Source organism: Ranitomeya imitator, chromosome 2 (genome assembly GCF_032444005.1).
Source record: "Ranitomeya imitator isolate aRanImi1 chromosome 2, aRanImi1.pri, whole genome shotgun sequence".
In the NCBI taxonomy this organism is placed as follows: domain Eukaryota; kingdom Metazoa; phylum Chordata; class Amphibia; order Anura; family Dendrobatidae; genus Ranitomeya; species Ranitomeya imitator.
In genome coordinates, this window is record NC_091283.1 from 269301184 (window position 1) to 269315263 (window position 14080).

The 14080-nt window shown below is 53.4% G+C and overlaps 1 protein-coding gene and 1 non-coding gene across 2 annotated transcripts; one reads left to right on the top strand and one right to left on the bottom strand.

The window, feature by feature from the left end:
• Nucleotides 1-5783: 5783 nt before the first annotated feature.
• On the bottom strand, nucleotides 5784-13323 carry DDX5 (DEAD-box helicase 5). Its single transcript, XM_069749150.1, has 13 exons — nucleotides 12399-13323; nucleotides 10021-10180; nucleotides 9845-9941; nucleotides 9421-9554; nucleotides 9264-9329; nucleotides 9042-9183; nucleotides 8807-8967; nucleotides 8555-8727; nucleotides 8371-8481; nucleotides 8206-8267; nucleotides 7919-7978; nucleotides 6784-7002; nucleotides 5784-6447 (listed from the first exon to the last, which is right to left on the bottom strand). Exons 1-13 carry the CDS (start codon nucleotides 12437-12439, stop codon nucleotides 6089-6091), a joined length of 1785 nt encoding a protein of 594 aa, XP_069605251.1. The 5' UTR covers nucleotides 12440-13323; the 3' UTR covers nucleotides 5784-6088.
• Nucleotides 12847-13163, top strand: LOC138668352 (small Cajal body-specific RNA 2). Its single transcript, XR_011319178.1, has one exon. It is a non-coding gene; the product is annotated as a small Cajal body-specific RNA 2 (non-coding RNA).
• Nucleotides 13324-14080: the final 757 nt, after the last annotated feature.

The following is a 14080-nucleotide window of genomic DNA, read 5'->3' on the forward strand; positions in this document are numbered from 1 at the left end:
GGACGGTTTCGGGGACATGGATGGGGCCTTAAGACGCTGGGGACATGCTGTCTTGAAGTGCCCCAGCTGGTTGCAGTGATGACAACGTCTAGGTTCTGCGCCTGGCCTGGAGAGGGCAGCAGGGGGGTACACCCCTTGCACTCTGGGGGCTGGGGAAACAGGGGCAGGATTGGGCTTACCCCCTCTCCAGGTGCTGCTGGCAGGCTTCTTCGGCTCAGGCGCCCTGTTATTGGCATACTCATCTGCCAGGGCGGCTGTAGCAGAAGCCCCCTTCGGTTTCCGGTCACGGAGGAACTGCTGGAGGTCCTCTGGGCAGTTCCACAAGAACTGCTCCATGACGAACAGTTCCTGGACCTCCTGGCGGGTGGTGAGCGCTAGACCCGAGGTCCAGTGCTCTGCAGCTCTCAGCAACGCCCGCATGTGGTCGGTCCAGGTGTCCTTTGGGCCCCGCTGCAGGCTCCGGAACTTCTTGCGGTAGGACTCTGGGGTGAGGTTGTAGTGCTGGATCAGCGCCCGCTTGATGCTGCTGTAGTCCTGCTCCGCCCCGGCAGGTAAGTCCCCCAAAACTTCCAGGGACTTACCCCTCAAACGGGGGGTCAGGTATCTTGCCCACTGATCCGGGGCCAGATGGTGTTGAAGGCAGGTCCTTTCAAAGGCCAGCAAGAAGGAATCCAGGTCTCCATCCTTCTCAAGCAGAGGGAAGTCCTCGGCCCGGACTTTGGAAACCCTGGACTCTGGCGGTGCTGGGGCGTCCAGCGGGAGCCCGCGTTGAGCCATCTCCAGTCGGTGCTGGCGCTCCGCTGCTCTCTCTGCCGCTGCCCGCTCAGCAGCTCTCTCTGCCCGCTCCGCTGCCTCACGGCGTTCTGCACGCTCGGCCTCCGCTGCTTTCTCTGCAGCTGCCATGAGTCTCATATAGGCGTCTTCATTACCCGCCTCGAGACGTGCTACTGCCGCTGCAACAAGGGCCGCTGATGTGGACAGGCTGGGGCGGGTAGGTGGTGGGTAGTCCCTTGCCGGACTAAGCACGGGTGGCTGGCTCCTTGGGGAGTCTGGGCTGAGCTCCCCCTCGCCTGGAACAGTACCGTCCACCACCACCTCATAAGCCATAGCACTGGCCTGCGCCCTCACTGCACTCCTGGTGCCCTCCGCCATCTTTGAAACCTCTGGTTACTGACACAGCTGTACCCCTGACCTTGCACACAACTTATTATATCTACACTCTGACCGTCTAGTGCTGGGCTGACCTTAAGACCCCAGCAGTGAAAGTTACCACTGGTAGTCTTTAGTGTCTGGGAGTAGGGGTCCCACGCACACTATTACTCTGATCCCACGTACGCTGCCACCACTGTGAAGGATTACCCCTTCCTACCACGTCACCAATCCGTGACGTCACTACACAGGCACAGCTCTCCGGCGCCCCCTTTGTCTCTCAGGCCAGTAAAGGGACTGCACCTAGAGCAAATGGCCGCCGGGGAGACTGCCCTGTTACCCACCCTGGGTATTCTAAGATTCGCAATCAGAGTAAAAGGATCAGCCCAAAATTAATTTATGATTTAATTGCCTTAAGGGCGCACTAGATAATTACAAGAAATATACAATCACAATATATCAAGAGTTACAGTCAGAGTACAATATAACAACAATAATACAAGGCTTAAAGGTATAAAGCTGGAGGTCAATTTACCAGGTCGAAGGTCGCTTGTGGAAGCCGGGGGCATAGCATTCCGCAGGTCCAAAAACTTAGTTGCCGGGCAGCCCCCAGAAAGCATGTGCTTGCTCCCCTCTGGCTGGCATACCCTGTTCCCTAAGATGTCATCATCATCATCTTCTTCTGTGGAGTGAGACCCTCCCAGTGACCTCAGCTTCTTCTTGTACCTGGCTGAGCCCCCCTGCCTGCAGCTGGGTGGGCTTAGCAATCTCCACCCCCTCTGTCTCCCTGCAAGATTTATTCCAATATCTAATAAATGGGATAACTTCTCTCAGGATGATCGGATCAGCACACGGGCAGTACCAGCGCCTGTGGTTTGTTCTGCCGGTCGTACTGGGATCAAACCTGGACCCATTCGGTCCCTGTGGGAGGCTGATCCCTATATCTCGGGTTTCAGACCTCCCACCGCCACGGGAATCGCACTATTAGATGCACCATTTCTTTAGGGTAAGGAGAATATTTTTTATGAGCCTGTACCTCGGACGATGCGTCCATAATTCACAATTCCATGTTGGAGACGGTTTGGCTGGGCTGCCATAATAGATGTGTATCCAGTGGCCACTTGGCATGCGTGTTTTAATTAAGCCCCCAAGCATTTCCAAGCCCCCTGGTGGCGTGGTTTCCTCATGGGGCTTTGAACTACCGTCTACAGTTTACCCTGAGCTCAGCCCGTTAGCATACTAATAGGAACTCTATTCATTAGCAAAGGTGGGGGTCCAGGAGCACTCCTGTGTCCAGGAGACAAAATGGAGTCACGCCAATCTGATAGCATGCCTGTTCCAAGATGGCGGCTGTTCCCTCATCACAGTCCCTACTTCAATTGGAGTTGAAGTGTCATCTCTTTAATTACTCCCATAATTTCAATATGAAAGTGATTTGTCCCCTTTATGGTGAGGTCTGTATGTATTTTATAATTTTCCCAGGGAGCCGAAGGGTTGTCATGACAGCCAGAGATCTGCTTTGTCATTACAGTACTCCTGTGAACACTGGCTTGTGGCCGCCGTTCATAATCATGATTCCTGCTATGCCAGCACCACAGAGAGAATTGCAGAAAATCGTATCTTAGGGAGGGACTGCAGCCTGTAGACCCTTCTCCCAAAGGTGAGATCAGAGGAAGAGGCTAGGTCCAGCCAGTAGGAAGAGATGACCAAGTGGCCGCATTACAGATCTGTTCTATGGAGACCTCCGACTTCTCTGCCCAGGAGGTTCCCACTGCTCTCATAGAATGATTTCAATCCCTCTGAAGCGACATTCCCACTGGACAAGTAGGCCAATGAGATCGTATCCCTTATCCACATAGCCAAGGTGCTTTTTGAGGCCTTGAGCCTTTTCTGGGCCAATGAAAACACAGAGCCCAATCCTTCCTACACCCCTGGGTGGCCGATAGGTATTGGACTACACACCTTCTTACGATATGGAAATTTCCCCCTTTGCGTTCTTGGGGTTGGAGAAAAACGAAGGGAGGACTACTTCTTGGCGCCTATGGAAGCGAGACGCTACCTTTGTTAAAGGGACACTGTCACCTGAATTTGGAGGGAACAATCTTCAGCCATGGAGGTGGGGTTTTGGGGTGTTTGATTCACCCTTTCCTTACCCGCTGGCTGCAATATTGGATTGAAGTTCATTCTCTGTCCTCAGTGTTATATGCCTGCACTGAGGTGGACAGGAATTTATTCCATGTTTTCCCATAAGCCCTAGTAGTGATGGGTTTCTACTTTGGAGTAGGGTAGAAGCCAAATTTGGGGAAAATCTGTCCCTCAAAAGCATCCTCTCAAATTGTCATTCCACGCTGTCAAATGTAATCTCGCTGCCCGAGGATGATATACTGGCCCTTGGGAGAGAAGATCCAGGACATCCGGTAGTACCGAACGGTTGGTGGACATCCTCAGCCAGGAGAACAAAGTCCTTTTTGGCCAGAAGGGGCTATCAGGATAAAGGTACCGTCACACTTAGCGACGCTGAAGCGATACCGACAACGATCCAGATCGCTGCAGCGTCGCTGTTTGGTCGCTGGAGAGCTGTCACACAGACAGCTCTCCAGCGACCAACGATCCCCGGTAACCAGGGTAAACATCGGGTAACTAGGCGGAGGACCGCGCTTAGTAACCCGATGTTTACCATCCTAAAAGTAAAAAAAAACAAACGATACATACTTACCTACCGCTGTCTGTCCCCGGCGCTCTGCTTCTCTGGTCTGGCTGTGAGCGCCGGGCAGCCGGAAAGCAGAGCGGTGACGTCACCGCTCTGCTTTCCGGCCGCTGTGCTCACAGCCAGACCAGAGAAGCAGAGCGCCGAGGACAGACAGCGGTAGGTAAGTATGTAGCGTTTGTTTTTTTACTTTTAGGATGGTAACCAGGGTAAACATCGGGTTACTAAGCGCGGCCCTGCGCTTAGTAACCCGGTTTACCCTGGTTACCAGCGAAGACATCGCTGAATCGGTGTCACACACGCCGATTCAGCGATGTCTGCGGGGAGTCCAGCGACGAAATAAAGTTCTGGACTTTCTTCCCCGACCAGCGACAGCACAGCAGGGGCCTGATCGCTGCTGCCTGTCACACTGGACGATATCGCTAGCGAGGACGCTGCAACGTCACGGATCACTAGCGATATCGTCTAGTGTGACGGTACCTTTACTCTTGCGCTGTCCTGATTTTCCTCAGGACCGTGTGGATCAGGATGACCGGGGGGGTAAGTATAAGCCAGAGACTGATTCAATGGGATCTAGAGCCTGAGGGTTCCCTCTGGGATCTATCGAGCAAAACGTCTCTACCTTTTTGTTCTGGTTTTTGACAGATCTATGACCAGGAGACCCCACATCTCTACAATCTGGCTGAATATGGACAGTTTTAGAACCCATTTGCCCTGTTTTCACTAGGTCTGGCTCAAGAAGTCTGCCTTGTAGTTCTCTACCTCCTGTATGAGGAGCGCCGACATTAAGGAAATTGGTCTCTCATCCGGAAAATCTGTGCTGTAATATCCATCAAGGGATGAGATCTGGTTCCACCTCGATGGTTTAGATAGGCCACTACCTGGTGGTCTGAAAATACCCATACATGCTGACCCTGAAGGGAATCTAAGACGACCTAGCTGTGCAGGTTGCTGCCATCGCCGGTCTTAAACTGCCCCTTGAAGCTTCCCAGGATCCCATAAAAAAAAAAAAAAAAAAAAAATCAGCTCTTATCTAATGGATCCTTCAACACCACCATGTCCTCAAAGAGAAGGGACAGCCTTGTCTAACTTCAGGGCTTTAATAATAATAATCTTTATTTTTATATAGCGCTAACATATTCCGCAGCGCTTTACAGTTTTGCACACATTATCATCACTGACCCCATTGGGGCTTTGTCCCAGGATGTGGATGCCGGATCATCGAAAGGATCTTTCCTTCTGAGGGATGGCACAGAAGAGTTCTATCAGGTCTATATACTGGAGTCTCCGTGTCCTTTGTGTGCTGTATATACTGGAGTATCGGCGTCTCCTGTGTGCTGTGTATACAGCAGTCTTGGTGTCTATGTGATGTATATACTGGAGTATCAGCGTCTCCTGTGTATACTGGAGTCTCAGTGTCTCCTGTGTGCTGTATATCCTGGAGTCTCAGCGTCTTCTGTATATACTGGAGTCTCGATGTCTGATGTATACTGTTGTCTTATCTGATGCATGTTGGACCTTCTTAATACCAGACCACCAAGTTAGTGATTGATGTAGATAAGGGAACAAACTAAGAAGCCATTAGTGTGGGCCAGGGGGTTTGCCTCCAATGGGTGAACACGTTCAGATATGGGTTGAACTCTGGATTTGTCTTCCTTTAAACTTTGAAACCATTAAGCTGTAAGGAAGTGGTAGACTGAGGTGGTCCAGGTGTGGAGACCCCACAGTAAAGGGCAGACTGAGCTACAAGGGGCAGAGACCCCCAAAGATTAATGCAGAGGGACCATAACATCACCATTTGGTAGCAGTGAGAGAGTGGAGGTCTAAATTCTTGGCTCATGTGCTCCCATCTCCTCTAACCACATCTGTGCCCCTTCCCTCAGTTGGATTATAGGGACCCTCACAGAATGAGTACAGGAGCCACAGGCCGAGTTGAATGGTCTTTATTGAGGGCCATGCGCTGCCCCCGGACAGAACGTCACTCACGATACATGACGTGAACCACCAGCCGCATCTTCTAGTACAAAAAAGAAAATAAACTAAAACGTCTTCAGGAATGTCAAGAAACAGTCAACTTAAATAGTGAAAAGTGCACTACGGGGGGCAACGGTGCCTCCTCCGGGGTCCTGCACAGACTTAAATAACTGCCTGTCCAAAAAAAAAAAAAATATATATTTACTGAGCAAGTATGAAAACCAAGAAATTAAAAACCAAAGTGGAGCCTGCGGCGCCTCACTGAGGGTAGGCCCCCGCCATGGCATATCCCAGCATGGAGGGAGCGGCTGCAGTGGCCGTTGCTGTGGTCGGGTAGGCGTATGCTTGCTGGGCCATGCCATTCTGCATGGCGGCTGCGTACTGTTGGGTGGCGTCGTAGCCATTCTGGTAGGTGCCGTTCTGCTGGTATGCTGCTGCGCCGTACATGTAGGAGTTTCCGTTATATGACTGTGCCCCAAAGCCGTTCTGGGGTTTGTTTCCGAAGTCTCTCTTGGCACCGAACCCTCGGTTGTAGTTGTCCCTGTCCCCCCAGCCCCTCTTGCCTGAAGAAAAGCGGTCACGACGGTCGTTCATTCCTCCTCTGCCTCTGAAGCGTCCTGCGGAGGAAGCAAGAGATGGTTAACACCCTGGAGCAAAGGGGGACCCCGAGACGGCTGGTAAGATCCCCAGAGCAAAGAGCACCCCGAGACTGCTGTCAAATCCCCCAGAGCAAAGGGGACCCCGAAGACAGATGCTCAGATCCCCAGAGCAGAAGGGACTGAGATTGCTGGTTAGATCCCCCAGAGCAAAGTGGGACCCTCGAGATGGACAGTCAGAGTCCACCAGAGGGGAACCCACAAGGTCATCTCCACACTACTGGTGTGGAAGTGTGTGGAGGATAGACCTGGACATAGAGGTCCAGCACTGCCGTCAACATTGAGCTCTGGCCTTACCTCTGTCTTCCACCAGCTGCAGCAGCTTGGGGTTGATGGTCTGGTTGGCTTCACGGAGCACAGAGATCAGGTCGTTGACTTGTTTCATGTTGTTGGGGGTAAAGAAAGTGTAGGCTGTGCCAGTCTTGCTGCTGCGGGCTGTCCTGCCAATGCGGTGGATGTAGTCCTCAGAGGAGTTGGGGTAGTCATAATTGATGACAAATTTCACGTCTTCGACATCTGTAAAGTGCCGCAATGTGGCGGATGGGAAGGAGCAAGACCACCACAACAGCCAGACCAGAAACACAAGTTAGAGGGGGCATGGGAGAGAGGAGGAGAGGGCTGGAAGGAAGAAACGTTACGGAAGGACACGTACACTGTGCAGCATCACCCGACACTCCTTACCCGACTCCCCTAACCAATATCAAGTGATGTCTGACAGCTTCTTCGCAGGCGGACAGCCACCAAACGTGGCGGCAGCCTCACTCATCAGAAGCTTGCCCTCTTGCCAAGACCCAACCACCACGACTCCCCTCAGGTCAGTAATATCAGGGATTATTACAGGAAACTTTTCGTTTTTTTGGAGGTGCACATGTCTCGGCAAGAGCTCCCAAGAAGCCAGGGTTCACTTGAGAAATACCTTGCCCCAGGCAGGTCTGGACATGACGACTACGCTACAGGCGAGGGAGGATGGTGAACTACATGTGCCAGCACTCACCAATCGTGTCTACAAAAGGCTTAGAACCGAGAAACAAAAACATCACCAAAAGGAAACGGCTCTCCCCCCGGCGGATCGTGGCGCCATCCTCGCTGAAATGCGCCTCATCGCGGACGAGAAACAGCGCTGAACAGCGGAGAGCATGGGATGGCGGCTTATTTACAGTCTCTGCCTTTTGAAGATTACTGGCACACGATGAGCGGCAATTTATCCACCTTTCTACTCGACTGGGGCAGCCAGCCGATCTATCCTCCGTCCCCCTCGAGTCCTCCGGTTGTCATGCCTAGCCATGCCATAAGACCGCACCTTGTGAGAAACAAAACTCAAGAATTCACAGGTTAAAGAAAGCAGACGACACTTTCTTTAAGGAAAAAAAAAAGTAATGGTACACGAGGAACTGTGCAGAGCATGTGACACCACAGGGGGCGCTATACTGACCTAGGCCTCGGGAAGCAACGTCTGTGGCAATGAGGATGGGGGACTTGCCGTGCTTAAACTCTGCAAAGAATAAGAGGGAAACCATGAGGAGCCAGAAGTACAGGCAAAACCCCAGGAGAGAGAAGAGCGCCATTGAGACCCCCACTCCACCCTCAGAATCAGTTGAAAGGACCCCACCATGGAAAAGGCAGTGGAACCCCCACCCTACCAAGAGAAAACAAAAAAAAAAAAAAAAAAAAAAAAAAAAACAGGCCCACTACTCCCAGAAAGAGCAGCTGGCTACTCACCGTTCAGCACCCAGTCACGCTCCTGCTGGCTTTTGTCACCATGAATGCCCATGGCGGGCCACCTGTAGAACAAGACACTGGTCAGTACGGGCTCAGCCTTAAGACCCCACTATGTTATAGCTCCTTGCGTTATTCCCCCAGAGCTGCGCTCACTGTTCTGCTTACCCGTCTCTACGTAGCTTCCGGGTGAGGTCATCACATCGCCGCTTTGTCTCCACGAACACTATGGTCTTGTTCTCCTTCTCACTCATGATTTCTTCCATCAGCCGGACGAGCCTGCGGGGAAGCGGTGGGGTTAGCGGTGTGTGCATGGGGCATTATTACTGCTTGGCACGTGGCGGTCACTCACTTTTCGTCCTTCTCGCAGTCGTTGCACACGTCCACTATCTGCAGGATGTTGTGGTTGGCGCTCAGCTCCAGGGCACCGATGTTGATGTGGACATAGTCCTTCAGGAAGTCCTCTGCCAGCTGGCGCACCTCTTTGGGCCATGTGGCGCTCCACATCAGGGTCTGTCTGTCAGGCTGCAGAGGGAGCGACTGGTTAGATCTGCACAGCAATGCCCCAGACCCCCGATAGGCAGTGCACCAAGGCCTCACTCACCCTGATCTGGTCCACGATCTTGCGGATTTGCGGCTCGAAGCCCATGTCCAGCATGCGGTCAGCCTCATCCAGCACCAGGTAGGTGCAGCGGTTTAGGTTAGTCTTTCCGGCCTCCAGGAAGTCAATGAGCCGGCCAGGGGTGGCGATGCAGATCTCTACACCTGAGGGGCATCAGATGGCATTAGCCAGGGAGGCAGACGGCCCAACCCCCCTGCCCAATGGGGGCAACACTCACCTCTCTCCAGGTCACGCAGCTGTGGTCCCTTGGGGGCCCCACCATAGATGCAAGTTGACTTCAGGCGGCACGCCCTGCCGTATTCTGCCGCCACCTGCTGCACCTGCTGTGCCAGCTCTCGGGTAGGCGCCAGCACCAGGAGCTGTGGAGGACATGGGTTATAGGGACAATAGGCGGAGGACAGGGGTCTCTACAGGCACCCCTTACTCAGCAGGTACTTACGATTGGCCCGTCTCCCCTCTGTAGGAATGGCTGGTGGTTGATGTGCACGATGCCAGGGAGCAGGTACTGTGGCAAGAAGAGGTATGTATTAGAGCCCAGACCCTGGGGGTCACTAACCCACCTCCCCCCACCCAGAGCGTCACCAGCCCCCACTTACCGACAGAGTCTTCCCAGATCCAGTCATTGCAACGCCAACCATGTCCAAGCCGCTGAGGGCCACCGGCCAGCCCTGGCTCTGGATGGGGGTCGGCTCTGTGAAGTTCTGGCGCTTCACCACCTCCATGATACTGTCTGTAAGGGAGAAGAGGAGAGTGAGAAAAGGAGCAAGAGGCTAACGAGAGTGAGAAAAGGAGCAAGAAGGAGAGAGCAGCAGAGAAAAGGAGCAAGAAGAGCAAGCGATAGAAGAGTGAGGAAAGGAGCAAGAAGAGCGAGCAAAAGGAGGAAAGGAGCAAGAAGAGCGAGCAGCAGAGAGAAAAAGAGCAAGAAGAGCGAGCGGCAGAGAAGAGTGAGGAAAGGAGCAAGAAGAGCAAGCGGCAGAAGAGGAAAGGAGCAAGGGGAGAGCAGCAGATATGGGCACAGACCTGTGAAGTTGGCCTCGTGGAACTGCAGGATGGGTTTGGGGCAGTTGTGGCCACGGACGGTGATCTCTTTACTCCTGCGATATTGCTCGCATTCTTGCTGCAGGGAAGAGAGCACATGATTAGTAGGTGGCACAGATGAGACAAGATGGCAGCACAGGCAGCCCTCCCCCACTTACCGGAGTGCGGAGCGCCACTTCTGGAGTCTCCTGGTAGAAATTCTTCTCGAACTTTGGCAGCTGCTCCAGGTTCCATTTCTTCTTCACCAGCCTCTCACCTGGGTTCCCAAACTTTCCTGATGGTCCTCTGTTCCCTCCAAAGCGCATTCCTCCACCGAACCTGAGGAAGCAGGAGAGGTGAGCAAGCAGTGTCTGCACTCACAGCTACAAACCCCCAGCTGTGTCACTGGTCCATCACACAGATGAAATGTCAGGGTCATCAAGGGATCATGGGAATTGGTCCTGTCAGTCTAATCTGACCTCTGAAAGGGGTCCCACACTGGAGTGGGGACCACCAGGAAGGTCATCTGTGGACTTCACAGGTGTATGATAAAGGGACAAGAGGCTGTTCTACAAATAATTGGGCTAGGGTAAGAACTGAGCAGGAACAGACAGTGATGGGAAACAGGGTGTTTATCAATAGAACACTGTCACCATGGAGACCTGCAGCGTCAGTATTGGGCCCTCTAAAATTTACTAATGACCTTGTAGGGGCAGATACTGAACCCTGCAGAGTGATCACAGGAGGGCGACATTACCAGGGTATATGGGAGCGGGGGGCTCAGGCACTGGGTGCATGGGAACCTCCACCTCACACCCGAGAACCTGAGCGCAGGGGCTGATAACCGCAGGTAATAGAGGAAACAAGCTGTCTGCTCCTAGAGGCAACAGGAAAAGGCAGCGAGACAACAGGGAGGACGCAGAGATGAGGCAAGACAGACAAAGCGAGACAGAGACCGCTTCCTGGAAAACAGACCGCAGATACTGGGAAACAGACGTCAGAGACGAAGGGACAGTAACACCGACCGCAGGCTACAGCGGGGGAGGGGAATGTGTATTACTCCCTGTTATCAGCCATTACTGGGGGGGTGACTGATAACTGGGAGTAATAGCTTGCAGTCTCCTGTCCTACAGTCACCTCCACCAGTAATGGCTTACAATTTTACAGGGAGTAAGATTGTAGGCTCCCGTCCTACAGCCATTACTGGGGGAGACTATAGGACAGCAGCCTACAAGCTATTACTCTGTTATCAGCCATTACTTGGGGAGGAGACTATAGGACAGGAACCTACAAGCTATTACTCCCTGTTACCAGCCATTACTGGGGGAGGTGACTGTAGGACAGGAGCCTACAAGCTATTACTCCCTGTTATCAGCCATTACTGGGGAGGCGACTATAGGACAGGAGCCTACAAGCTATTACTCCCTGTTACCAGCCATTACTGGGAGAGGTGACTATAGGACAGGAGCCTACAAGCTATTACTCCGTTACCAGCCATTACTGGGAGAGGAGACTGTAGGACAGGAGCCTACAATCTATAACTCCCTGTTACCAGCCATTACTGGGTGGATGACTGTAGGACAGGAGCCTGCAATCTATTACTCCCTGTTACCAGCCATTACTGGGGGAGGAGACTGTAGGACAGCAGCCTACAAGCTATTACTCCCTGTTACCAGCCATTACTGGGAGAGGTGACTGTAGGACAGGAGCCTGCAATCTATTACCAGCCATTACTGGGGGAGGAGACTGTAGGACAGGAGCCTGCAATCTATTACTCCCTGTTACCAGCCATTACTGGGCTAGGAGCCTACAAGCTATTACTCCCTGTTATCAGCCATTACTGGGTGGATGACACTAGGACAGGAGCCTACAAGCTATTACTCCCTGTTATCAGCCATTACTGGGCTAGGAGCCTACAAGCTATTACTCCCTGTTATCAGCCATTACTGGGTGGATGACACTAGGACAGGAGCCTACAAGCTATTACTCCCTGTTAGCCATTACTGGGCTAGGAGCCTACAATCTATTGCTCCCATTATCAGCCACGTGCAGGCAGTGAGGGGTTAGCCTCCCCGGAGATGACTGATGATTACACAAGGCCTGCGGTGACGTCAGTGATGAGTCACGTGGCCGGCTTCCCCTCGCGGTGGTGCCGGCTGTTCCCGGGCTCCTCCCGCCGTCAGGGCCGCTGCTCTCGGTGTCTCCGCCGGTCACTGAAGCCGCTCTGCTCTTTCCTTGCGGCCTCCAGTATATACGGCACGTGCGGAGCCACCCGGTCATTAGGGTAGCTCGCCTGTATGCAGCACGTGCCGCCCCTCCCCCGGCACCGCCGCCATTTTGAGCGCAGACAAAGAGCCGGCATTTTGTATATTTCCGCTGCCGCATGGTGGAGCGTCCGCCACTAACGGCCAGGGGCGCCCGGAGCCGTGACCGAGCACGGAACACGTCAGTAACACTAACACACACACGGTACAAGGTTCCCGCCAGAAAAAAAAAAAAAAAAACGTCATAGTCCAAAATGTCACGTAGGAGGCCGCGCAGGCGGCGGAACACTCACCCTCTGTCGCGGCCGCGGTCTCTGTCGTTGAAGCCTGGCATGTCTCCGATGTGTCGCAGGTAAGCTCGGTCCGGGCTGCGGATGTGCGGGGAGATGTTCACTCCGCGGATGCCGGTTATAAAGGGAGAGAAAAGCCGGGGAGCCACGCCTACAATGCAGCGCCGACGTACCAGATCCCTCCGCCGATGACGTGCGCAAAAACAGCTCCGCCCACCGGCGCCATCTTACTTATGGGCAACCACCTTCTGCTCCGTCTCCCTTCGCCAGAAAACTGCAGAGGATTGTAAAACAGCTCCGCGGGCGAGAAAGGCGGCGATGCTCCCGGGACCCGATACCGCGTTACTGCAGGAGTGAAGGAGGAAGGCAGAAAAGCGCTGCCCGCAGTAAAGATGGCGGCGGAAAAGCGCGCCGCAGCCTGGTGGGCGGAGCAACGGGAGCCGGGCGGGGTATAAAAAGAAGAGCGAACGGAAACGGAGGGAGAGAGTGAGTGTGTGAGTGTGTGAGTGTGTGAGTGTGTGAGTGTGTGAGTGTGTGAGTGTGTGAGTGTGTGAGTGTGTGAGTTCTCATACACATTGATCTTATCTGACCGGCCGGGTGTCGCCGCCTGCGCCCGCCGCCGGTGTGACGAGGCCTCTCCGGCTATGCCCGCCGCGGGCTGTGTGCCTGGACTCTGGCTATCACAGGCCGCCGCACCGGGCGTGATGAGTTGATCAGATATACTAGGCCGGGCTCCGGTCTGTGAGTACAGAGGCGATTCTGATCCGGTAGCGGCGGCGGTGATTAGTCCGGTCCTGGTATCCTTCCACCAATACCCAAAATAGAAGTTTACCGGGGAAAAAAAAAGTCCCTGCGATGGTGAAAAAAAAGAGTCCTAGGAGCGCATCACCGGATAGATCAGTGCTCAGCACTAGTACGGAGGTTGCTCATGGTAACCAATCAGCGCGCAGCTTACATATCTATGCGGCAGGTGCTGGGCTGAGAGCTGCGCGCTGATTGGTTTGCTATGGGAGCTGCTGGATGGACCCCTGGTTGGCAAAAATTACCTTTATTTCATTTTCATAGCAAAAACAGTCATTAACCCTTTATGTGCCGACTGGACCCGGGCTGCGGAGTGTTCTATTACTGTGTCGGTTTTATTTCTCTTATTAAACTTGTGAAGAAATAAAATTACCGAAGACAACACTGATGAGAAGAGGCCGAGACGCCGGAGAGCCCTGAGGCCTGGTCATCTGCAAAAGAGTTAAAATAAAGAACAACCGTATTCCTCACCTTTCCGCAGAGTTGCTGCTGATCCGTTAGTCCCAGCTCTGCTACATCTAGATGGCAGGTTGCGTGATGCGACCATACAGCCTGTCATGTAGCAGAGACACTGAGCACCGCGTGCTACCGCTGCCCGGTGTCTCACGGTGAACTCGTAGGACCTGTCTGACGTCACCGCGAGCGTGAGAAAGTTCTCCTGTTCCCGGTGCCTTCAGAAAGGTCCTGGGGGGGTCACAGGCAAGTAACTCATTTCACCTATCTGATGTTACCGTGAGCGCCATTACAAATGTTCCTATGGTGCTCGCACTAACATCAAAATAGTGATGTCAGTGTCTGTGTGTGGCATCAATACAACACGGCAGGCACCAGGGAAGCAGCGGTACAGTGAGCGCTGTTCCCCGGCATCGGGTGCTGAACACGGC

Bases quoted from the DNA above. Each gene is read 5' to 3' on its own strand.
- DDX5 (XM_069749150.1), bottom strand. From the start codon at position 12,439: ATGCCAGGCTTCAACGACAGAGACCGCGGCCGCGACAGAGG. The intron at 9,942-10,020 runs GTAAGTGGGGGA...TCTTCCCTGCAG, and splicing joins AAGTGGCGCTCCGCACTCCG to CAAGAATGCGAGCAATATCG. The intron at 7,003-7,918 runs GTCAGTATAGCG...GGCACTTTACAG, and splicing joins CGTTGCTTCCCGAGGCCTAG to ATGTCGAAGACGTGAAATTT.